Source organism: Bubalus bubalis, chromosome 3, assembly GCF_019923935.1.
Source record: "Bubalus bubalis isolate 160015118507 breed Murrah chromosome 3, NDDB_SH_1, whole genome shotgun sequence".
NCBI lineage: Eukaryota > Metazoa > Chordata > Mammalia > Artiodactyla > Bovidae > Bubalus > Bubalus bubalis.
Genome location: NC_059159.1, coordinates 35,263,413 through 35,284,509, shown reverse-complemented (window position 1 = coordinate 35,284,509; position 21,097 = coordinate 35,263,413). Strand labels below are relative to the sequence as shown.

At 49.5% G+C, this 21,097-nt stretch overlaps 3 protein-coding genes, 2 long non-coding RNA genes and 5 other non-coding genes across 14 annotated transcripts; 5 read left to right on the top strand and 5 right to left on the bottom strand.

Annotated features, from left to right (window-relative positions):
- Positions 1–1,142: 1,142 nt before the first annotated feature.
- On the bottom strand, positions 1,143–1,278 carry LOC112584095. Its single transcript, XR_003108444.1, has one exon. It is a non-coding gene; the product is annotated as a U8 small nucleolar RNA (small nucleolar RNA).
- Positions 1,279–1,383: 105 nt separating this feature from the next.
- On the bottom strand, positions 1,384–4,023 carry TMEM107 (transmembrane protein 107). The gene is made up of 5 exons (XM_006062900.4): positions 3,791–4,023; positions 3,565–3,632; positions 3,363–3,463; positions 2,529–2,625; positions 1,384–2,101 (listed from the first exon to the last, which is right to left on the bottom strand). The coding sequence occupies exons 1-5, from the start codon at positions 3,875–3,877 to the stop codon at positions 2,032–2,034; spliced, it is 423 nt and encodes a 140-aa protein (XP_006062962.1). The 5' UTR covers positions 3,878–4,023; the 3' UTR covers positions 1,384–2,031.
- Positions 4,024–4,088: 65 nt separating this feature from the next.
- On the top strand, positions 4,089–9,715 carry LOC112583734. Its single transcript, XR_003107921.3, has 3 exons — positions 4,089–4,774; positions 5,810–6,824; positions 8,552–9,715. It is a non-coding gene; the product is annotated as an uncharacterized LOC112583734 (long non-coding RNA).
- LOC123332647 lies at positions 6,161–8,557 on the bottom strand. The gene is made up of 2 exons (XR_006549580.1): positions 8,346–8,557; positions 6,161–8,006 (listed from the first exon to the last, which is right to left on the bottom strand). It is a non-coding gene; the product is annotated as an uncharacterized LOC123332647 (long non-coding RNA).
- Positions 9,065–9,136, top strand: TRNAW-CCA. The gene has a single exon. It is a non-coding gene; the product is annotated as a tRNA-Trp (tRNA).
- On the top strand, positions 9,577–9,658 carry TRNAS-GCU. Its single transcript has one exon. It is a non-coding gene; the product is annotated as a tRNA-Ser (tRNA).
- Positions 9,716–9,880: 165 nt separating the features above from the next.
- On the top strand, positions 9,881–9,954 carry TRNAT-AGU. Its single transcript has one exon. It is a non-coding gene; the product is annotated as a tRNA-Thr (tRNA).
- A 390-nt stretch (positions 9,955–10,344) lies between these two features.
- TRNAI-AAU lies at positions 10,345–10,418 on the top strand. Its single transcript has one exon. It is a non-coding gene; the product is annotated as a tRNA-Ile (tRNA).
- A 663-nt stretch (positions 10,419–11,081) lies between these two features.
- BORCS6 (BLOC-1 related complex subunit 6) lies at positions 11,082–13,821 on the bottom strand. The gene has a single exon (XM_006062898.3). The coding sequence runs from the start codon at positions 12,860–12,862 to the stop codon at positions 11,801–11,803; it is 1,062 nt and encodes a 353-aa protein (XP_006062960.2). The 5' UTR covers positions 12,863–13,821; the 3' UTR covers positions 11,082–11,800.
- A 2,225-nt stretch (positions 13,822–16,046) lies between these two features.
- AURKB (aurora kinase B) lies at positions 16,047–20,394 on the bottom strand. 5 transcript variants are annotated; one of them, XM_006062901.4, is made up of 9 exons: positions 20,246–20,394; positions 19,929–20,000; positions 18,592–18,694; positions 18,427–18,481; positions 18,024–18,215; positions 17,590–17,728; positions 17,332–17,480; positions 16,508–16,682; positions 16,047–16,349 (listed from the first exon to the last, which is right to left on the bottom strand). In XM_006062901.4, exons 2-9 carry the CDS (start codon positions 19,974–19,976, stop codon positions 16,176–16,178), a joined length of 1,035 nt encoding a protein of 344 aa, XP_006062963.3. In that variant the 5' UTR covers positions 19,977–20,000; positions 20,246–20,394; the 3' UTR covers positions 16,047–16,175. The 5 variants fall into 5 exon arrangements, with proteins under 5 accessions (XP_006062963.3, XP_006062964.3, XP_006062965.1 ...); XM_006062902.4 differs by having other exon boundaries at positions 20,258–20,334; XM_006062903.4 differs by lacking the exon at positions 19,929–20,000 and having other exon boundaries at positions 20,246–20,384.
- Between the last annotated feature and the right edge of the window lie 703 nt (positions 20,395–21,097).

Below are 21,097 nucleotides of genomic sequence, written 5' to 3'. Positions count from 1 at the left end.
AGCAACACTCCTGCCACCTGGAGCAGATTATCCCTACTCCATAGCATCTGCAAGTCGAGTTTGAAACATTTATCATAATTTGTTATTAAAGTACTCTGGGAGTACCAGAGATTGTTCTTTGTCCCCCTGAGCTATAATATCTGTGATGGCCCAGGCCGAGTATAGGTCACATTCACATCTATTTCCTGGGTACCACTATAGTGTATAGCAAGTGCTGAATAAGTATTCTCTGAGTGAATACTCATGAAGAAGGGCTGTGTGCAGAGACAGAAAGCATCACTTGAGGGGGCTCCACCAGAAAAGATCTCCTTTGATGACTTTTGCTTATTTAGAATGGCGTGGGCTCCACCATTTAGGACTAAAAAGTATAGATTAAAACGTCTACACTGAATCTTTCCTTAAAAAATGTGCCCCTGTGAGAACACTTACCCTGTGACAAGGTAGAACTTTCTTCTCTAATGTCAAACAGTGTGTTTCAATAACTTTCTTTTGAACATGTTCTAGCCAGGGGCCACCAGACAAAAACTAGGGTGGGTGTTCTAATCAGACTACTGAGTACACAGGTAACCTTTGCCAGGTTTCTGGGTTGGGCGCCCCAAACACCAGGGAAGTCTACCCTTTAGCACGTGACCCTTCCTGGCATGGCGAGATAGAAGTTTTGACAGCCATCCATTCACGACACCCCAAATTTGACAGACATTAAAAGAACCACTTTTTGGAATATCGGAGGTACACAAAACATGTCCCCAGATAAACTTCATGAAATTAAGAAAAAAAAAAAAAAATCAACTAGCAAATTAGGATTCATGCAAAGAAACGAATCGTGGTTTAAGGTCCCTCGAGTTGGGAATAAAACTCCTGAAAAACCATACACTACACAAACATACCCAAACCAAACACTCTTAGAAAAGAAAAAAAAAAAATACAACACACCCCAAACCTTACAGACGCCATTAGAACTAACACTGCTGCTGCTAAGTCGTTTCAATCGTGTCGGACTCTGTGCGACCCAAAACACGGCAACACACGAGGCTTTCTCATCCTTGGGAATTCCCCAAGCAAGAACACTGGAGGGGATACAACTAACAACAAAACTCAATCTGATCTTAAGAGTATATTAATATTACGGATCGTCAGGAAGAATCAGATAGGAGCAATCAGGGTGTTGCAAGTCCTGATTACGCAGAGCCGTTAATCACGAATCATGCGAACTCCAATCATCATGTTCCATTCTGCCCTCCAAAAGGAGGAACAGGTAAGGATTATCCTACCTGACGATACCGAGAAGGCTGCAATATTCCGTACTCCGGAAATACGACTCCGCTAACAGGGAGGGTGAGTAAACGACATGTTAGTCCGAGCAATCTAAAGCTATCCAGGTTCTTCCACTTCTGTTGTTCAATTTATTTGCAGATGTTTTTAAATATATTTTTCCATTTGGCTGTCAAAATAGCAAACGCTAATCCCTCCCAGAATGCTTCACTCTCTTAAAGAGCTCGAGGTACTACCCTTAAGCATCACCTTATTTACATATCTCCGCCCACTCCCTTCCGCCAAAAATCTACCGTAATAACTAAAATAGAAGCGACATTTAGTGTCTTAACAGTACAAGGCTGGAAAACAGCCTTCCATTTCTATAGCAGTTTGGCCACCCCAATTTTCTCCTGAAATTTTTGTCTTGATTTCTTTTTTTTTTTTTTTGGCCACGCTGCCTACCATTCAGGATCTTGGTTGCTCCACCAGGGACTGAACCCGTGACTGCTGCAGTGGAGGCGTTGGGTCCTAACCACTGGACAGCCAGGGAATTCCTGTAAAATTTCTGTAAGTTTTGATCTTATCCTAAAATATATTTTATTACAAAGGACTGTAAACAAAACGCAGATAATCCCAGACTCGAGAGATAATTACCCTAACACTGACATCCTTCACTAAATGCAGTGTTAGAAGTAGGGCTGAAGCCTTCCTCTTCCAGAAAGGGTGAGTGGTCCTTCACTGCTTCAGCCTTCATCCCTACTTCCAGTCACGAAGGTATCAGAAAGGTTTCTTTTTCAGCCCAAAGACACTGATGAATAATGTCATTTCGGTGACAGCTGGGAGGGCACTGAGGAAGGTAGGTGATGGGTTCAGAGTTCCTTCTAATAAAAATACCCAGATCCTCAAGCCAGCGATCCCACCCCCCACCCCCTGAAGTGCATGTGTGACAGTGAAGTCACTCACTCGTGTCTGACTCTTTGCTCCGTTCATAGGATTTTCCAGGCAAGAACACTGGAGTGGGTTGCCATTTCCTTCTCCAGGGGATCTTCTCGACCCAAGGATCGAACCTAGGTTTCCCACATTGTAGGCAGATGCTTTACTGTCTGAGCCACCAGGGAAGTTTTAGGAGTGCAGGAGGGGAGGACTTCAAAAAGACTCGGGAATGTGGAGTGGATCTGGTATCTTACACATGGAGTAAAGGGCTGGGTAGGAGAAATCTTCAGATTTAAAGTAAACCTCCCTTCCCCGTCCTCAAACATTAGGTGCTACCATACCTGCAAAAGACAAAAATGTACCAATACGTGGTGCACTCCCAACGCTCAAATATGAAGAAGGCCAGGGCCACAGATGCACCACAGTGAGCCCCGATGGCTTGGGAATACACCAGAGTCAAGGAAAGCTTTTGGATCAACAGGTAGTGATGAGCCAGAAAAGGCCGGTGATGGGCCTGGCATCTGCATTCACAATCAGCTCCTGGTGAGCAAGGCATCTCTCGCTCCCTTTACCACACTGCAAAGGCCAGAGCCAGAAGCCCAGACTTTTGGGTTTTAGGATGGCCATGTGTAGAGGCCAGAGCTGAGCCTGCCCTGCTGGGAAACCAAGCTACCTCCATCCCGTATCTAGTTTGGACCCTTCAGGTGAAGTAGTAGACTCCCGATCTACTCCAAGCACACAGAAATGCTCACAGGGACACAATACACTGCTGGGATCACTTTTCAGCACCCTGGTGTTGAGAGCCTTCCCTGATCCATCTTCCTCACTTCCTTTGTCTCTTCTGCTTTCCCAAAGTGCTTTGTATCTTTACATCTGATGGCACCCGTGCTTATCACACTGAATTACAGATGTCTGTGCGTCTCCCTTTTCCTCAAGATAGAAAACTATGTTGTACTCCCATCTTGAGATCTCCAGTGCCTGGTGAGTAGCAGGAGCTCAAAAAGTGATCCGAGATTGTATTAAATCTTCCACATTGCCTAACATCTCTCCACAGGAGGGATTCTGTTTGCCTGTTAGAGCAAACACCATTGTGCCAGAAAGGCCTAGTTAAGTGGCTGAAGGGCGTTATGGTGGACAAGGACCGAGGAGGAAAGGAGTACACGTAGAAAGGATACAGATGAGGCTCTGGGTGCTGTTGAACATGGAAACTCCTAAGAAGAAACCAGCCAGCTCCACTGCAAAGAGGGCCAGGGTGACAGAGAGCGCTGCCACCAGCCTGCAGAAAAGAAGGAAGTGGCTTAGGCCTTCTGGACTTTTTCTAAGACCCCTTCACTCCCACTACTGCCTAATTCTGCCCACCCTGTCCCACATGCTCACTGAATGTCCTGCTTCTCATACTCCTCAGGGGTGAATTTGAGAGGCAGGCAGGCCTGGATGTTGCTGTCCTAGGGCGCAGGGCAGAAAAAAAGAGAAGTTGAAAGAGGGTCTGGCGGCGGGATATGGGAGGACTCCACCGTGTAAGGCTCCGGGGGACAAAGGGTGGGGCGGGGCTGGGACCACCCCAAATTGGAAGGAGGAACGAGAAGAGGGCCATGGGTCTTACCCTGGACCAGAATAAGGTGATGACGACCACCAGATGCGCCAGGAGCGTCAGAAAGCGAGAGGGCACGAGCCCCGAGATCCGGCCCATGGTCCCCAGGGGAAGAGGTACTGCCTGGAGCAGAGGCCGTTTGTCTCTGGGGCTGGAAGCTCAAGGAGGGTCACTTGAGCTAGCAGACAAAAATTCGACGTACGCCGCCTTCCCCGCTTACGCCGGCACCGCTCAGTTGCCTTGGTAACCGCAAAAACGAGGGCTCCGACGGGACCTCTGAAAGTCTCGCGAGAGCTGCAAATTATCGCGCCGCCGCCGGCCCTCTGGGAAACGTTGGTCCGGGTCCACAATACCTTGTGCAGACCCCGAGCGGATGCAGAGAATCGAGCCGCCGGCCTTCCCGCGTGCAGACGAGTTGTCTGCACAGCCTGAGAGTGTGTTGTGGGGCTGCCCTGCATTGCCGAGTCAGCCCACACAGCACTGGCGCACGGAAACTCGGACACTCGCTCCTCCGGGTCTCCCCACGCCGGGAGCGGCCTGGGCCCCAGCCCCTGCTACTTTGCCCAGGATGACCCTCCGGACGCCACAGTCACCACCACTCCAGCCTTAGGGCGTCAACATGCCCGAGGCCTGGACACTCTTTTCTTCCATCCTCCGCATCCGTGTAGCTTCTCCCTGACCTAGGCCGAATTTGGAGAGGTGGATGCCCCTTTATTGTCCCGGAGCCCCTGGTTGTTGGCCGACCGTGTACCTGAACTTTTCCTTGATTCTGGTTCCCGCCCCGCCGCCAGCTTGCTCAGATTGGCGAGGGGTTTGCAGAGTACAGAAAAGAGCCCCTCTCCTGAACTAGGGTGTGGATGAGAGGCGTGTTGCGGGAATGAAGTGGACAAACGGTATCAGAAAAGGGAGTGGAGGAAGAGAATGAAACCCCGCGTCGCTGGGAGGCAAGAGTCGAGGGCGGAAATTCAGACTCTACGATTTCCTTATCTCTTAGAGGTATGGCCAGCTATAGTCTCTTTGCCCAGCTATAGTCTAAGCATCTCTCACGATTGGGACCTCACGGACCTTCGGACCTTATAGGTGATTTCCTGCAGAACGGAAAGTTCTCGCCGGAGTTCATGGCTAACAGTCAAGTCACAACTTCCAGCCCCCACCCCCACCCCCACCCCCTACCAGATCATCTCCCAAGAATAATAATGGATAATCCATAATAAGAATAGAAAAGAGTTTTATTTGAGCCAAACTAATGAGTAGACTGGAAGCTCCTTTCCCAGATTACTCTGAGAAACTGCCCCAGCGCAAGCATCGTTTTCAGTGCAGTTTTGCATTTTGTAAGAACAAAGAACTTTATACAAGTCAGGGTTACATTTCTTTTTTTTTTTCTTTTTTAAGGACCAGATGATTAATATACAGCAGGTCAGCATGGCCTTGGCACCTGGAAAGCATCTCTTATCATCACATCAAAGGTGTCCCAGGAAAGGGGCATTTAATCTTTATTTTTAACATGGTCATTTTTTACTTCTGGTCAACGTACCCTTTCCTTTAATTAAAGCAGATATACAAAGTGTGTTTGATAGACCACAAGCAGGCTATTTTAGTTAGGATAAAATTCAAGTTGTGTAATGTTTAAGCCATAATGACTTCCCTATATATTTCAAAATGTGAACACTTCTTTTATTACTACTCTCCATCTCAGTGCCTCTTAGGTCCAAACTACAAGCCCAAGAGGCATTTTTTAATTTCCTCATTCATTCATTCATTCATTCAACAAATAAGTCCCAGGCACTGTGCTGGGCTCATATCCTTGAGGAACAAGGAAGAAGTCTCTACCTTCCTGGGGTCAGAGAGACTGACAACAAACACGTCAACAAATAATAAATCTGCACGGTAAAAGTTGTAATAAATAAATTTTAAAGGAAATAGTAGAACAATATGATCAAGGAAATTTTCTTTGAAAATAGATCATTTGTTCTTAAAACTTCATTTTAGGAAATGTGGTCAAAACAGAAAAAATGTTTTTCTCTCTTGCAGGTCCCCAATGTACTAAATGGATTTCCTTTTTCTAAACCAGTGTGTGAAAAATTTCAGATGTCAAAGAGATAGTCAAAAGATGTTTCTTCAAGTTCCTTGAAGTTCCTTGGCCAACCTTGTTTCAGCTATATTCTGCCTCCCAGTCCCACTGGATTATTTTGAAGCAAATCCCAGACATCACCAAATAGTTCTGTCCAGGTGGAAGAAATTTTCATCCCACTGTCTTGAGTACTTTTAGCTGATCTAATAATTAAATTGACATAAGATAGATTGATAGGAGGGAAAAAATCCAATTTAATTCATACACAGGGAAATCTCACAGAAAAAGGACTACCAAAGAGACCAAAGGAGGCTGTTTATATGTTGTTTTTTGACAAAGAAATATTGTTTGTGAAGAATTAACAAAGGGGTTTGTGCTTGGGGTAGCAAACTAAAGAAATAGCAAAGTTTGTTATGTAGCTATCTTAGCCTTGAATTCCCTCACTCTGGTGATAAAACAAAATTTATATTTAAAGGCAGGATAAGAAAAACTGAACATAAAATTCTCTCTCTGTGTTTGTTTGGGCCTCTTCCTTCCCTCCCTAACGTGCAGTGTGCACCTGCGTTACATATTAACCAGATGGGAGTGACTGCTCAACTATACAGATCAATTTTTTCCCCTTTCTTCTAATGCTACAGTGTAACTTTTATTTGCTGTTGTTACTTCTTAAAACTTAAAAGAATAGCATTCTTTCTCAACTCTGTAGAGGGTCGGGAGTCATGGTGACTTGTTGCTCACTTTGTAAATGCTTACTTGGACTGTTACCTTGGTAAACCTTATGTAAATTATCAGTATGGCATTTTGATGTAGGATCCTTTGTCTTGAAAATGTACATGACTAGTGCCTTGGGCTTTTAACAGGCAGCACACCACGTTTGCTTGTCTCTCTTTTTCTGGTGTTTAATCTGAGCTTCGGGTTCAGGAGTATGCAGACTGAAGCAACCATTGAACATTTCCCACCAGTTTTTCACACCAGGTGAGCAATTTAAACTAGAAGACAGTGGGTTCAAGTCCTAACCCAAGGGTTCAAGTCCCAATCAGTTTTGGCTGGGTTTGAATCCCGTCTGAGTTGTGCAGTTTCAATGGGGCATTGATTTTAAGCCACAGCATGATGGAATCATGTTAGCATTTTAAAAGATGATTCTCTTTGACTGTTCTGGAGACAGAGACATTAGGGAGGAGTCTACTACAGTCATCCAGCGAGATGGCAGTGGGAATAGGGAATGAGGGCTAACAGGAGAATTATGAAGGAAATGAAATTGAGTGAACTTGGTGACTAGAAATGGGAAGCGAGGAAGGGGAAAGAGTCAAGATGAATCCAAGCCTCAGCTTGGCCTCTAACTGAGAGTGCAGAAGACTGGGAAGGAAATGAGACAAGAGGGAAGGGGACAGGGCACAACCTTTACAAGAATGATGCAGCTACTGAGAACTGGATAGGAGAGAAAAATGGTTAGAACCGTTCAGGCCCAAGATGGCAGAAGATTCAACTTCCAGTAGACCTTAAACCTTATTACATGCCCATCCTGTATATTAACATGTTGAAGGACACACCCACAGGTACCATGACACTTCTGAGGCAGACCATAAAAGGCCAAAAAGGGGGGCAGTGGCCCAATTTCTGGAAATCCTCACCCCTTCCCTAAGTAGTTAGAATAATCCTCCCAATTGTTACCCTCTGAAATTACTCAGCCCATAAAAACTTACCACATTATATTTCCCAGTGCTCTTTCAGAGATGGCCCACACTTTTTATGGAGCGTGTTCAGTTCAGTCGCTCAGCTGTGTCCGACTCTTTGCAGCACGCCAGGCCCTGGAGCCTACTCAAACTCATGTCATGTCTCTCTCAATAGATCTACTTCTTACCTATCTCTTTGCCTCTCCCTGAATTCCTTCTATGCCGAGACATAAAGAACCTCAGCTTCATAAGTTCTGACAGGAGGTGTACTGTTTCAGCTGGGAGATTGTGGGTTTGAGTCCCGCCTGAGGTGGGAAGTTTTCGAAGGATGACAGGGTCAAGTGAAGGTGTCCAGCAGGCACTAGACTGAATCCAGAGAGGTGGGAGCAGGATTCAGGAGCCCTCAGCACAAAAGTGATGGCTGACTCCAGGGAAGGGTTTACTCCAGGGAAGGTGTGCAGCATAAAGAGAGAAGCCAGAACTCCTAGGAAAAAAGGACAGAAAAAGAGTCTGGAGGGAGGGGGACGGTAAGATAGGGGAAAGCCAGCAGACAGAAGTGTCATGACAACCAAGGGGGAAGGCTCTTAAAGGATGTTGCCCAGTCAATTAAGGTCAGGCTTCTCCGCTGGCTTTGACTTGTCTGTAGTCCCTGATAACTTTCTTTGGCGGTACTGGACCCTTGAACTTCTTTCACCCTTCAAGAAGCAAATGAGCAAATGTGTGTGTGTGTGTTTGGGTGGGTGTGTGGCGGAGGGGGGGGGGGGTGGGTGGCGTTCTTCCAGCTTCTGGTATTCCTCTTTATAAGTTTCCAGCCTGGTCTCACCTGGGGAGCTTTAACAGGTACAGATATTTATGTCAACGGAAATCAGAACAGTGGTTGCCTCTGTGAAGGGCGGGGGGATCGACTCGTAGAGGATAAGAAAGAACCTTGTAGGATGAAGAAGATGTCTTCTATCTTGAAAGGGTTGTGGGCTGAATTCTTCAAAACGCATCAAAATAAACACTTAAGATCTGTGCATTTCATTGTAGGTAAGGGATTCCTCAGAATCGTCAAAAGTGACAAAATTACCGATGCCAAGATTCTACCCTGGATCTTTAAACCCGAAACTCCAAATTTGGGGCCTGTGAGTAGCTATCTGGAAGGCTCCGCAGGCGGCTGTTAAGGGCTGGAAAAGCTAATCTCTGTCCCAGACGTGCTTCCATCACCTTCGGCCTGGTATTCCCAGTCCTTCCACACGTTTCTGTGCCAGTCCGTCCCCGCTGGGCTGTGAACTCTGGGACCCCCAGCGAACCAGCTCTAGGCCGCCTTATGGTCTGCAGGAGGACGGCGACGAGGTCGGGGCACCGATGAACCCGGAGCCCACAAAGCCGCTGCCCTCCGGGTGGCGGGCCCTGCTGGTCCCACGAGGCCGGAGGGAGAGAGCAAGCACCACACCGGGGGATTTTAGAAGTTCCAGAAGGCCCTCAGCATCTCGATCGCCACAGCCGGCCGCCTTATCGTCCAGTCGTCATGGGGAGACCTGTCCACCCCCGTGGCCGGCCGACCTCGTGGCGCAACGGTAGCGCGTCTGACTCCAGATCAGAAGGTTGCGTGTTCAAATCACGTCGGGGTCAGCGTTCCCTTTTCTAGAGCTCGGGTAGCTTTTATTTATTCTTATTTGCAACTCTGTTGAGGTCCCATCCAGCAGATTAGAGAAGAAACACTTCACAGGGGCCGGAAGGGGAGGGTCCCTGGCTCCAAGTCCCGAGCCGCCCCGTCGGGGGTGGGGAGCTCCAAGATCTCGCGATAGTTTTTACTGTAGATCCGGGGACTGTAAATCTGGGCGGATAGCGGGGTTCCTGAGGAGTGACGCACGCCCCAGAAATCCAACCCCGAGTCGGGTGCTCGCGCAGGCTAGGATATCGCTCGGCAGCCAGAGCCCTGCGAGTCGTCCTCGCGGTGCCGGGCGGGATCCCTCAGGACACCATCCCTACGCGACGTAGTTAGGTTCACGCTTTCTCCGAGAAGGAAGAATCCAGACCCCAGAGAGGAGATCCTAAACTGCTTTCCTGTGGACGAGGTGGCCGAGTGGTTAAGGCGATGGACTGCTAATCCATTGTGCTCTGCACGCGTGGGTTCGAATCCCATCCTCGTCGGCCTGCGATTTCGCAGCTGTCTTTATATTTTATAACCTTGTGTGTGCCAGGATTCAATTTCTGTGTCATCCTTTCAACCTATCCCGTTTTACAGCCGCGGATTTCGCACCTTCTACCTTGTTTTCCAGTACGACCGAAAATTAGAAAGGTATCCCGGCATTCATTCACCTAACCTGGAACTGACCTGGCCAGGGAAATGAGGTGGGGAGGTGGTTGCGCGCGGGCGCCGTGGCTTAGTTGGTTAAAGCGCCTGTCTAGTAAACAGGAGATCCTGGGTTCGAATCCCAGCGGTGCCTCCCGAGGTACGGGTTGCTTTTACACCTCGAGCAAAGAGTCGTAGGCTTCTGGCTTATATATAATTTTCCACATCTCTTAGGGAGTCTACCGTGGCCACCAGACGGCCTTTTCTATTGCCGGTTGTGCACCTCAACGCTAGGTGCATGCTGTCAGCCTTGCGCTCTATGTTGGCACGGCGACCTGCCAGTCAAGCACCTATTTGCATTATCTGTGTTTGCCACTATTTTGGCTTCGCTTTTACTTCCCGAAATGATAAGTGATTCCGTTTTCGTAGTCTGTTTCCCTGTTTTCCCAAATAAGCTTACCCGTTTTGAGATTTTCTCACAGATAGGACTGATTAGTAATTTGTATTTTACATAGATCCATATTGAGAAAGTTTCTTGTCGACTGGCCGGTTAGCTCAGTTGGTTAGAGCGTGGTGCTAATAACGCCAAGGTCGCGGGTTCGATCCCCGTACGGGCCAGAGCCATCGCCTTCTTTTAAAGAAATTACTGTCAATTTTTTGTTGTTAAGGAAGGTGTGGGGAGCAACATCTCCAATTCCGGAACTGTTCACACCTCGAGGCGAGGAATAACGTCTTTAAATTCAGCCCAAAGACCTAGTGTCTTGAGTTACAGGAGGAAAGTTTAACGGAACTAGATCCCTATTGTGATCTGTTTCTAAATCTCACCATAACGGGAGCTTCTGAAATTTACTATGTGACTGTAAACGGAAGGCGGCCAGCAATTGGCACAGATTGTCCTAGACCATTCATAGGGCACTGATCAGCAGAGTGTGAGAAATGGGGTCAAGAATGGAGCTAGCAAGTGTTTCTAGTCTTTAGAGCACAGATGACCAGTTTGCCCAGTCCCTGCCTGTCCACTTCAGGAACTAAGACAACCCTTCCTCCCTTTTTTCTTCTAGATCTCCTTGCTTCTGATTCTGCTTTTACTGCATCTCTCAGCCCATACCTGTGTCTTACCTTTCCTCAGATCTGCTGTTTAGGAGTAGGACATATCCTTCCATATGTGGCCGGAGACCCCCACCCCACTCCCAGCACCAGCCCCAAGAAAACTCCACGAAAAGACTGACCCTCATTCCCATTACTTTGGTTCATCAATCCCTGTAACCCCACACAGACACAGCCTCAGCCTTAGCAGCAGCAGCACTTTAATTCCACAAAAACTCAGAAAGCCAAAACTGATTAGAACATTCCACAACAGGTGGGCTTCAAAACCAGCAACAATTCTATCTGAACCCTGAGAGCAGAGAGACCCCTCCCAATGCACCTCCTCTACCACGCAATACATTCCTTCTAGCTCCGCCCAGGTTATGACTGGGGAAATGGGATGGTAGAGGGCCAGAGGGCAAAAGCAGGAGGTTATCCATCTTTAAGTATGCGTCCTTGTCTGCGTGGTGTGTGGTCTTTGACCACACAAGCTCCCACAGCCCCTGGCACCTGAGATGTGACTACTGGAGGTCAGAGTGGCCACAGTGGGGGCTGGGGTCTCCTCTGTTCTCCTTTCTTGATAACATATGACAGTCACATCTCCCAAGCCCAGACCAAAAGCCCCGGGTTTCCAGAGATGGTGCTCTAAAGAGAGTTGGGAGAACAAGGTAGCTGCAGATGGCCAACTGAACAGAAGCAGAGCATCATACCCTCCCACCAGGAGAGCCTTTAGAACTTCCCGATATACACCTGCATAAGGCCCAGCGAATGGTCGCCGGCATGCTAAACGTATCTGGAAGAACCTCCCATATATAGGCCTCCCTCCTCTCAGCAGGCGGGTCCCACCAGGGCTCCTTGAAGAGTCCTTAAGGATCCTGCTGGTCCCTGGCGTTGCCAGGCCTCTCCTGCCTTCCCAGTCACTTGCACAGGGCCTCCAACACCTCCAAGGTGCGTCGGATATCCCGGACTTGGCGCGCCAGTCCCTGAACCGGTTGCAGAGCCCGCTCCAGTTCTTCACAGCGCGCCAGCAGGGTGTACATGCCCTTGATGCTCATGTCCACAGCTTCACCTAGAGAGTCCACTGCATCGCGGTAGGTTTGGATGCAGCCCACGCTCAGAGCTGTCAACTCCTGCACCGCACCTCCCAGCCCGCGAAGCAGACGGTCCACCCTGCCGCCCAGCTCCCGACTCAGCCGCTCCAGGTCCCGCAGCACGTCGGGGTCGATGGGAGGGATGGCCGGAGTGGGTGTGGGAGCTGAACAGGGCCGCGTAGGGGCAGGGAGCGGAGGTTGAGGGGCGCCGCTCAGACGGATCTTGAGTTGCAGGTTGTTGGCGACAAAGTGGGTGAGGTCGCCATGGCGGCTCACCGTCCCTTCGAGCTCCAGGGGGCTGGAGATAGTGGCGCGCCGCCCGCCGCCTGCGCCAGATTCTGCACCCCCTGAAGACGCGGGGCCGCCGCACGCCCCGCTCAACCCGTCCAAGCTGCGGCTGTCCTGAAGGCGGCTGGAGAACGAACGGCCACCCCTGCCGGCTTCCGCCGCCTCGTCGTCGTCTTCCTTCTGCTCAACATCCATCCCGCTGCCTACAGGGCTCCCTCGACGGCAGACCCTCTCGGATTCAGCCTTGGCCTCCGGCGGCTCAGGGTCCTTGAACCGGGAGGACCCGTGCAGGTCGAATTCGGGATCCGGCGCCCCCAGGAGGCTTCCTGCTCCAGAAAGCGTCCCTCCACGGCCCGGCTTGTCCTCCGGAGCTTCCCATTCCGGAGGGTGGACAAAGCTGCAGCTCGAAGTCTTCAGGGACGCCTTGGGGTGGCAGCTCGCGCCCCCAACGTTCTCTGCCTCTTCCTCCTCGGATAGTCGGAGGTCTGAGGGCCTCTCAGAGGGCGTTTGGCCCGGGCCGTCGCCGAAGATCGCAGCTTGCTGTTCCCCCAGAGCTAGCAGGTCCGTCTCGGGCCCAGGCCGCCCCCGGGGCGACTCCATACTGCAGTTGGGGGCAGGAACCGAGGAATTGGTTCGCCCCGGCTCGGGAGGCCTTGGCGGCGCCTTTAAGGGGCGTTTTAGAGGCGCGCCGATTGGCCTCGGGCTGACAATGGTCAGGATGTGAAGAGCACTCTGATTGGTCCCAACAACCAGGAAGTCCCAGAAGACCAGCTGTCATTGAGTTACCGAACACACGTGAGAGCCAGCAGGGCGGAGAGAAGGAGGTAACAGCTGCGCTCGTTGCCCCGCCCTTTCGAAAAGTTGAAAAGGCAGATCTTAAAGATGAAGATCCTGAACCGCCTGAGTCCTCCAGGGGCGGAGCTAGGCTCTTTCCGCCCACATTTGTTGCTTAGTAACCGCTTCTAGTGGGGAACCAGGATTGGGTTTCTTAAAAGAGGTTCTTGGGATGAAAGTAGTATATCCTGCTTGGACCGTCGGGATTGAATCGCACCTTAGTTGATCAGGATGGAACCAGAATTCTCATTTGCTCCTCTGTTCTCTTGTCTCCTGCCCCCTTCACCAGGTTTTGAGTGTCTCCTCTTGGAGGATGGTGTGTGATTTTGCCTTTAGGTAGAACATTAAATTAGTTAATGGCCCTTAAGGTCAGAGCCCTGGTACCATTCTGATCTCTTCTCTTCCTTCTCTTCTCACTGGTCCTGCCAGAGGCACTGGTCTTCTCACTGTTCCTGTGACAAGACAGACATGCTGCCGCCTCAAGGATTTACATTTGCTCTTGCAAATGTAAAAGCAAATGGGTGGCAGCTCGCGCCCCCAACGTTCTCTGCCTCTTCCTCCTCGGATAGTCGGAGGCCTGAGGGCCGCCCAGGGGGCGTTTGGCTGGGGCCGTCGCCGTCTCAAGGACGCCCGTCGTCCTCTCGGCCCACCCCTTTTTTTGAGGCCGAGTCCACAAAATATATTAAAGGTCCGTATAGTCAAAGCTATGATTTTTCCAGTAGTAATGCACAGATATGAGTTGGACCATAAAGAAGGCTGAGTGCCAAAGAACTGATGCTTTTGAATTGTGTTGCTGGGGAAGACTCTTTGAGAGTCCCTTGGGCTGCAAGGAGATCAAACCAATCAATCCTAAAGGAAATCAGACCTGAATATTCATTGGAAGGACTGAAGCTGAAGCTCCAATACTTTGGCCACCTGAAGTAAGACTCTGATGCTGGGGGAAGACTGAAGGCAAAAAGAAGGTAGCAGAGGATGAGATAGCATCAGGGATTCAATGGACATGAATCTGAGCAAACTCGGAGATAGTGGAGGACAAAGGAGCCTGGTGTGCTGCAGTCCATGGGGTTGCAAAGAGTCAGACATGACTTAGTGACTGAACAACTACAAAGAAAAATGTTCACCTTTTTTCTCCATCAAGTCCTTTTTCAAATATTATCTTTTCAGTGAGGCCTCCCATTACAATCTGTTTACAACTGCAACCACTTTTTGCAAGCTTCCTGTGTTGAGGATTTTTTTTTTTCTTCTCATTTATTCACCCCTCAGCCTCTAGAACAGCACCTGGGCTGCAGAGAGCACTCAGTAACTATTGTCAAATGAATAAATCTTAACCAAAATTATGATATAACTACACCAGAAGGATGTAGGGACAGAAAATGCCCTTGTTTCTGGTGGCAGTGGAGTGAAAGAATGAAATCCTTACATTCGCATCAGGAAAATGATAGATAAAGCCTAAAACTGAAAATGTAAAGTAGTGACAGAAGCATGTGATTTGGAGATACAAAGTAAATACCAAAAAAAAAGCAAAACTGTAAAAGGATTTGGAACAGATCCAAAAGGATTTGTCTCTGGGGAGAGAGAAATGGGAAGACTGTTGGTTTTTTGTTTTTTTAAGCCCTATACTGTCCTTCAATTATTTTAATTTGTGGGCATATGTAGTGGGTTGCATGGTAGCCCCCTAAAAGATATGTCAGTGTCTTAACTTCTGGAAGCAATGAATGCAGTGTTTTTTGGGAAAAGGGTCTTTGCAGATATAATTAAAGATTGAGAGATAACATTACCCTGGATTATCTAGGTGAGCCATAAATCAAATTGCTAGTGTTCTTTTAAGACAGAGGAGAGAAAAGCTAAGACAGGAAGGTGTGTGAAGACAGAAGCAGAGCTTGGAGTGATGTAGCCACAAGCCATGAAGTGCCTGGAGTCACATGAAGATGGAAAAGGCAAGGGAGGATTTTTCCCTAGAGGCATATATGGGAGGGTGGTGCTACTGACACCTTGATCATGGACTTCTGGCCTCCAGAACTGTCAGAGAATCCATTTCTGCTGTTTAAAACCACCCAGATTTGTGGTAATTTGTTACAGTAGCCCTAGGAATTGAATATAGCATGAGTATCTGAGATGAAATAAAAATAAGAAACGTTATTGATGTTCTACACAACATGGCTTAAAAGTACAAATAATAAACACATGCAGAAAAAGCATTAGGTGAAACTCAACACCTATTCATGCTTCAAAAAACACCAAACCCTTAATGAACTAGGAAGAGCCCAGGCCTTCCTTAACCTAATAAAAGACATGTATCAAAAACCTACAGCAAGAGATTTCCCTGACAGTCCAGTGGTTAGGACTCCAAGCTTCCACTGCAAGGGGAATGGGTTCGTCCCCTGGTCAGGGAAACTCAAGATTGTGCATGCTGCTCTGGGTGGCCAAAACAAAAGAACAAAACCTACAGGAAGCACCATATTGCAAGCATCATACATAGCAGTGAAACCTTAGGTCAGGAACTAGACATCATCAGCTTCTATTTATTCCTGTGCTAAATCCTCACCAGAGCAGAAAAACAAAAAAGACAACTTTAATTGCTCCTAGGTCAGCAAGACTGATCCAGGAAAGGGAAAGATTAGAGGTCAACTAAGAGGGAGTAATAGGAGAAGGTGGGTGGAGACGGTTGGTGATGGCTGGTGTGCAGGCATAGCAGAGTAGAGCCAGGTCCCCAGCATCCCCAGGCCTGGGAGCCAGAGCAGGGGAAAGAAAAGATGTGGAAGTGTGATGGTTGGGAGCTAACCAGATGGGGTTAGAGCTGAGAGGTTGCTCTCAGTGCTAAAGGGTGCTCCCAGGGGTGGTGATGCAGTGCCCATCCCACTGCCCAGCACGGGCAACTCCCTCGCCTCCTCACCACAGATGACGACTTCCTTCACAGCAGTCTCCACCTGTAAACATCTACACTCATCAGTAAAAAAAGCTTCAGCCTTTATTAAATAAAGACGAGGTAAAAGACAGATGCAGAAACAGACTAGGGACCCCCTCCTCCTAACTACACATATACAGACACAGACACAACTGAGAAAAGGACAGGGACATTTCAGGGGACAGACTGAGGGGCAGAGGGAGGCAGCACCCTGCGAGAGTGGGTTCGGACCCAAGGGTGGGCCGAGACCTGGGCCAGCGGCAGGCGTTCTGAGGGGTTATGCTTGAGCAGCTTGGAGATGAGGTCCTGGGCTCCCAAGGGCACAGAAGGAGGGAACTTGAGGTCCACCTGCAAGAAGGAGAGAAGGGCTTCATCCTGGCTGCTTTTGCCTCCACTTCCCACTCTATTAGCAGGGTTTAACATCAACAGCAACAGTGTGCCCACTCCCCGCCCCAGCCCCTGAGCTGACACAAACTCCAGCCAGACCCCAGGGGCCAGCCTCCCACCTTGACGATGCGCCGGTACGTCTCATTGTGGGAAGCACTCTCGAAGGGCGGGTTTCCCACCAGCAGCTCGTAGCAGAGCACACCGATGCACCACAGGTCCACCTTCTCATTGTGCGTGCGCCCCTCAATCATCTCTGGGGGCAGGTAGTCCAGAGTGCCGCACATTGTCTTCCTCCTGGGGCGGGGACAGGGATCTCAGATCCAGACTTTCCCTCCTTCCCTGCAGCCTGACAGGGAGCCCAGACCCACCCCAGGACGTGCCAGGGGTCTTCCAACCAGGCCCTGATGGGGTCTTTGGGGTAGGAGGGGGACTAACACTCTGACTGCACTTCCACACTGAGGGCCGCACCTTAAAGTAAATCAGATATGAGGGCAACGTTCACCTTAGGATTAAAGGAAAAATTTCAGATGTTCATCAACCACATGTTGCTTAATCACGTTACATTTCTACTGTGCAATACTATGAAGCCACTAAAAATGATGTGGGAATATTCTCAGTGATATGGCAAGAAGGTCCCAATGTTTCAAGTGAGAAATCTGGGTAACAAAACTGAGTCTCCTATTTTTGTTTTTGGCCACACTGCATGGTTTGCAGGATCTTAGTTCTCTCGACCAGGGATTGAACCTGGGCCCCCTGCAGTGAAAGCTGGAGTCCTAACCACTGGACCAGCAGGGAACTCCCAGAGTCTCCTATTTTTGTAAAGATATTGCTGTGTCTATATATTTACATGAGAACAACCCAAAATGTCTCTGGGTAACAAGATCTGGAGTGGTTTTATTTTGAATGGCTTCATACCCAGGGCTGGCCTTCTGGCCCACCATACCTCAGGGAGGGGGCGTGCACCGACCAGCCGAAGTCAGCAATCTTCAGCTCTCCCCGGAGCCCCAAGAGCAGATTCTCTGGCTTGATGTCTCTGTGAATCACCTTCTTCGCATGGCAGTATGTCAGAGCATCTGCCAGCTCCTCCATGATCTGGGGGGCCAAAAACAGACAGTCAGACAAGGACTGACCTCGGGCTGCAAATGGCATCCCCCCAGCCTCCAGGCCCCTGCCAGTGCCCCAGGTGCCCACCCGCCCCGACCGTGGCTGTTCGCTGCTCATCAAAAGTTCGGCTCTTCTGCAGCTCCTTGTAGAGCTCCCCCCGGGGGGCATACTCCAGAATCAAGTAGATCCTTCGCCGGTCATAGAAATAGTTGTAGAGACGCAAGATGTTGGGATGTCTGGGAGAGGAGACAGAGGAGGCATCAGGCTGCATTCTGGCCTAAGGAAATGGGAAAGATGACAGGTCGCATTGGGGCAAAGTGGGTCAGGTCTGGGCCAGGTAGGGGAAGCCAGGTGGCAGTCCTAAGTGGGGACTGGAGGTGATTTTCTGGATTCAAGGCTCTGGCTGGGATTGAGAGCTCATTGGGGCTGCGTGGCCACAGCTGCAGAGAAGACAGTCCAGATGTGGTGGGGTTGGAGGAGGAGTGGGGTTGGGGCGGCAGGGGTCTCTGGCTCAGGGGACATTAAGCGTACTGCAGATGCGCTTGGATTTCGATCTCTCTACGCAGCTGGTGCTCCACACCCTCCTTCTCGATCTGAGACTTGAAGAGGACTTTGAGCGCCACGATGAAATGGCTTTTCTTCTCCCGAGCCAAGTACACATTTCCAAACTTGCCTTTGCCCAGAGGACGCCCAATCTCAAAGTCATCGATTGTGAAGGAACGCCTGTTTGGGAAGCAGTGGTGGAGCAGCTGAGTGGTGGTTAGTCGGTCCTCTGAGGTGTTTGCCTTCTCTCTGCACCTCCGCCCCTCCTGCCTGTAGTCCTGCTTCTCTTCCAGGGGAGCTGAGGATGGATCAGGCTTTCTCGCCTGCATCCCTCCTCCTCCTTCCTTTATTCCACCCCCTCTCTTGCTACACCAAAGCTTGCGGAGCTTACTTTGGGATGTTGGGGTTCCCACTGCTGTTCTCCACCACCTTCTGGCCAGGGGCAGCTAAGGAAAGAACAGGGAAGTTGAGGCCATCCTTTGACATTTTCATCCCCACCAACCCTCTGCAGACCCTAGTTCCCTCAGGTCAGTCCCCTCCCTTTGTGCTAGTTTACCTGTGGGTTGGGCATTGGAGCGACTCATGAGGACAAGTGCCAATGGGGTGACAGGCTCCTTCCGGAGAACTCTCTGGGGCAGGGTGTTCAGGCCAGGCTGAGACTGAGAAGGACCAGAGGGGAGCTCTGAGGGTGCCTTTATCCCAGTGACCGGGTTGGAATGCGCTACAGGCAGCATTTCAGGCCTTGCTATAAAGCCACCCACCTACCCCATCCCATCCCCAGTTCAAAGAGGAACAATGAGACCACAATTTTGCTACTCAGTCTTGTCCATAACACCACTCATTTACCCAGCCCCCTACCCCAGGGGGCAGTAGAGGCTGGGGTAATGAACACCCACAATTCAAGGAGCTTCAGAACAGAGGTATTCTTATAGTCCCCTAAGCTTGGTCTGTTAAGGCTCAGATAAGATCCTTGGGGCCTTGAGTGTTCAGCAAATCTCAGTATTTACCCCTTTGCAACAACAGGCTTTAGGGACACTGAAGGCTATTCTAATGGTCCTGGAGCACTTGTCACTTTCAACTTCTGAGTAACACACACCACTTTCTTTTGGGAGTGACTGGTGTAGACATGACAGCGTTATCTCATTCAGCCTCCCCATTCAGAGCTTCACCAGGGAGGAAGCTGGTGGACAAGGGGATAGAGTGACCCTCCAGGATACTCAAGCCCCACTAACACAGAACAAAGCTCATGTAGGGCCCCTTCTTTCTTCCTTAACCAAGAGAGAAAGAGTCTCAGTGCTCCTACAGACTTGTTCACAAACAGCGAATTTAGGATTTACAAATAAGCAAGTTGAACAAAATGGAGTCCAGAAATAAATCCACATATATGTGGGAATTTAATATATACAATAATGCTAGCATTTCAAATCAGAGGATAGATTCTTCAATTAAAGGTGTTAGGACAACTGGAAAATAAAGCTTTTTAGATGCATATGTCACACCAGTCATTAAAATCCAAATTCTTAAGTAAGACTTCTCTTGGACCTTTTAAACTTATGAACTCATCTAAATAGCCTATATCTATTTCCTGCCTAGCCTATTTTTTCAGGACAACAGTTGAGATTCATGGCCTAATAGGCCAGACCCTGCCTGCTCAGTCCCAGACGCCATTTGTATGTGACAAGTAGGCTCAGCTCTTCAGAGGTCCTCACAGGCTGGTCAAATTCAAACTGGTAGCATCGGATAGGATGTGGCTACAAATGACCTGACTGGGGCCCATGCGCTGGTGCAAAGCCAGGAGAAAAGTGCTAAGAGGATCGCCATCTGCAGGATCTCGAATCTGCAAGCAGGAAGTCGCCATGCTGGTGGGGAGAGGGGAAGTGAGAAAGCCCTTACCGTCTGCCGGCCATAGGGCCAGGGGTAGGCGTTCTCCTTCTGGGCCATCCGTAGAGGGAAAGGGGGAGGGAACTGGGCAGAGAAGAGAAACAGAGCCGTGAGAAGCAAAAAAAAAGAGAGAGAGAGTAAGGGGTCGGATCGATCTAGCCGGAAGTGTTTGCCCGGGCGGGGCGGGGGGGGGGGGCGGTGCTGGTGAAAGGGCGCAAGTCCAAAAGCTAGCTTCATCAGAGCGCATTCACGCACTCGCCTCTCCGACCCCACCCTGCTACCGGCCTCACTCCCTTCCAGGACCCTTTCTCCACCCTAGAGCAACCAACCTGCCGGATCACCTGGCCTCTCCCGGAGCAAGAATCCCGAAAGAAACCCGTGGTGCCTTGGCCGCTGGCAACAACTGAATCTGTCCGGCCGCACCCCCTCACCCCCGCCGAGGTCCTTTCAAATCTCCCGCCCGGGTCCCATTGGCTGAACATACCGCCCATGCCCAATTCTCATTGGCTAAGTATCCCATGACGTAGATCCAGGGGCCCAATGGAAAAGGCGGAATGAGAGCCACGGGCAACCAGGGTTTTAGCTTAGGATAAGTTTTCCTCAAGCCTCAAATAGTCTTACTGGTGTTTTGTTTTTAAAATTTAAGTCATCAATATAAACTGGAATTTATTCTTGTGTATATGTATGAACTGGAAGAACTGTACAAAAAAGATCTTCACGACCCAGATAATCACGATAGTCTGATCACTCATCTAGAGCCAGACATCCTGGAATGTGAAGTCAAGTGGGCCTTAGAAAGCATCACTACGAACAAAGCTAGTGGAGGTGATGGAATTCCAGTTGAGCTATTTCAAATCCTGAAAGATGATGCTGTGAAAGTGCTGCACTCAATATGCCAGCAAATTTGGAAAACTCAGCAGAACTTCCACAGGACTGGAAAAGGTCAGTTTTTATTCCAGTCCCAAAGAGAGGCAATGCCAAAGAGAGGCAATGCCAAAGAATGCTCAAACTACCGCACAATTGCACTCATCTCACACGCTAGTAAAGTAATGCTCAAAATTCTCCAAGCCAGGCTTCAGCAATACGTGAACCGTGAACTTCTAGATGTTCAAGCTGGTTTGGAACCAGAGATCAAATTGCCAACATCCACTGGATCATGGAAAAAGCAAGAGAGTTCCAGA

Excerpts from the sequence above, each read along its gene's own strand:
- TMEM107 (XM_006062900.4), bottom strand. The coding sequence starts at position 3,877 with ATGGGCCGGATCTCGGGGCTCGTGCCCTCTCGCTTTCTGACGCTCCTG. Across the intron at positions 3,633-3,790 it reads TCACCTTATTCTGGTCCAGG|GACAGCAACATCCAGGCCTG; the intron begins GTAAGACCCATG and ends CCTGCGCCCTAG. Across the intron at positions 3,464-3,564 it reads TATGAGAAGCAGGACATTCA|GCTGGTGGCAGCGCTCTCTG; the intron begins GTGAGCATGTGG and ends TCTTTTCTGCAG.
- BORCS6 (XM_006062898.3), bottom strand. The coding sequence starts at position 12,862 with ATGGAGTCGCCCCGGGGGCGGCCTGGGCCCGAGACGGACCTGCTAGCT.
- AURKB (XM_006062901.4), bottom strand. The coding sequence starts at position 19,976 with ATGGCCCAGAAGGAGAACGCCTACCCCTGGCCCTATGGCCGGCAGACG. Across the intron at positions 18,216-18,426 it reads GGGAACCCCAACATCCCAAA|GCGTTCCTTCACAATCGATG; the intron begins GTAAGCTCCGCA and ends CTTCCCAAACAG. Across the intron at positions 17,729-18,023 it reads GAAATCCAAGCGCATCTGCA|ACATCCCAACATCTTGCGTC; the intron begins GTACGCTTAATG and ends CTCCTCTCCCAG.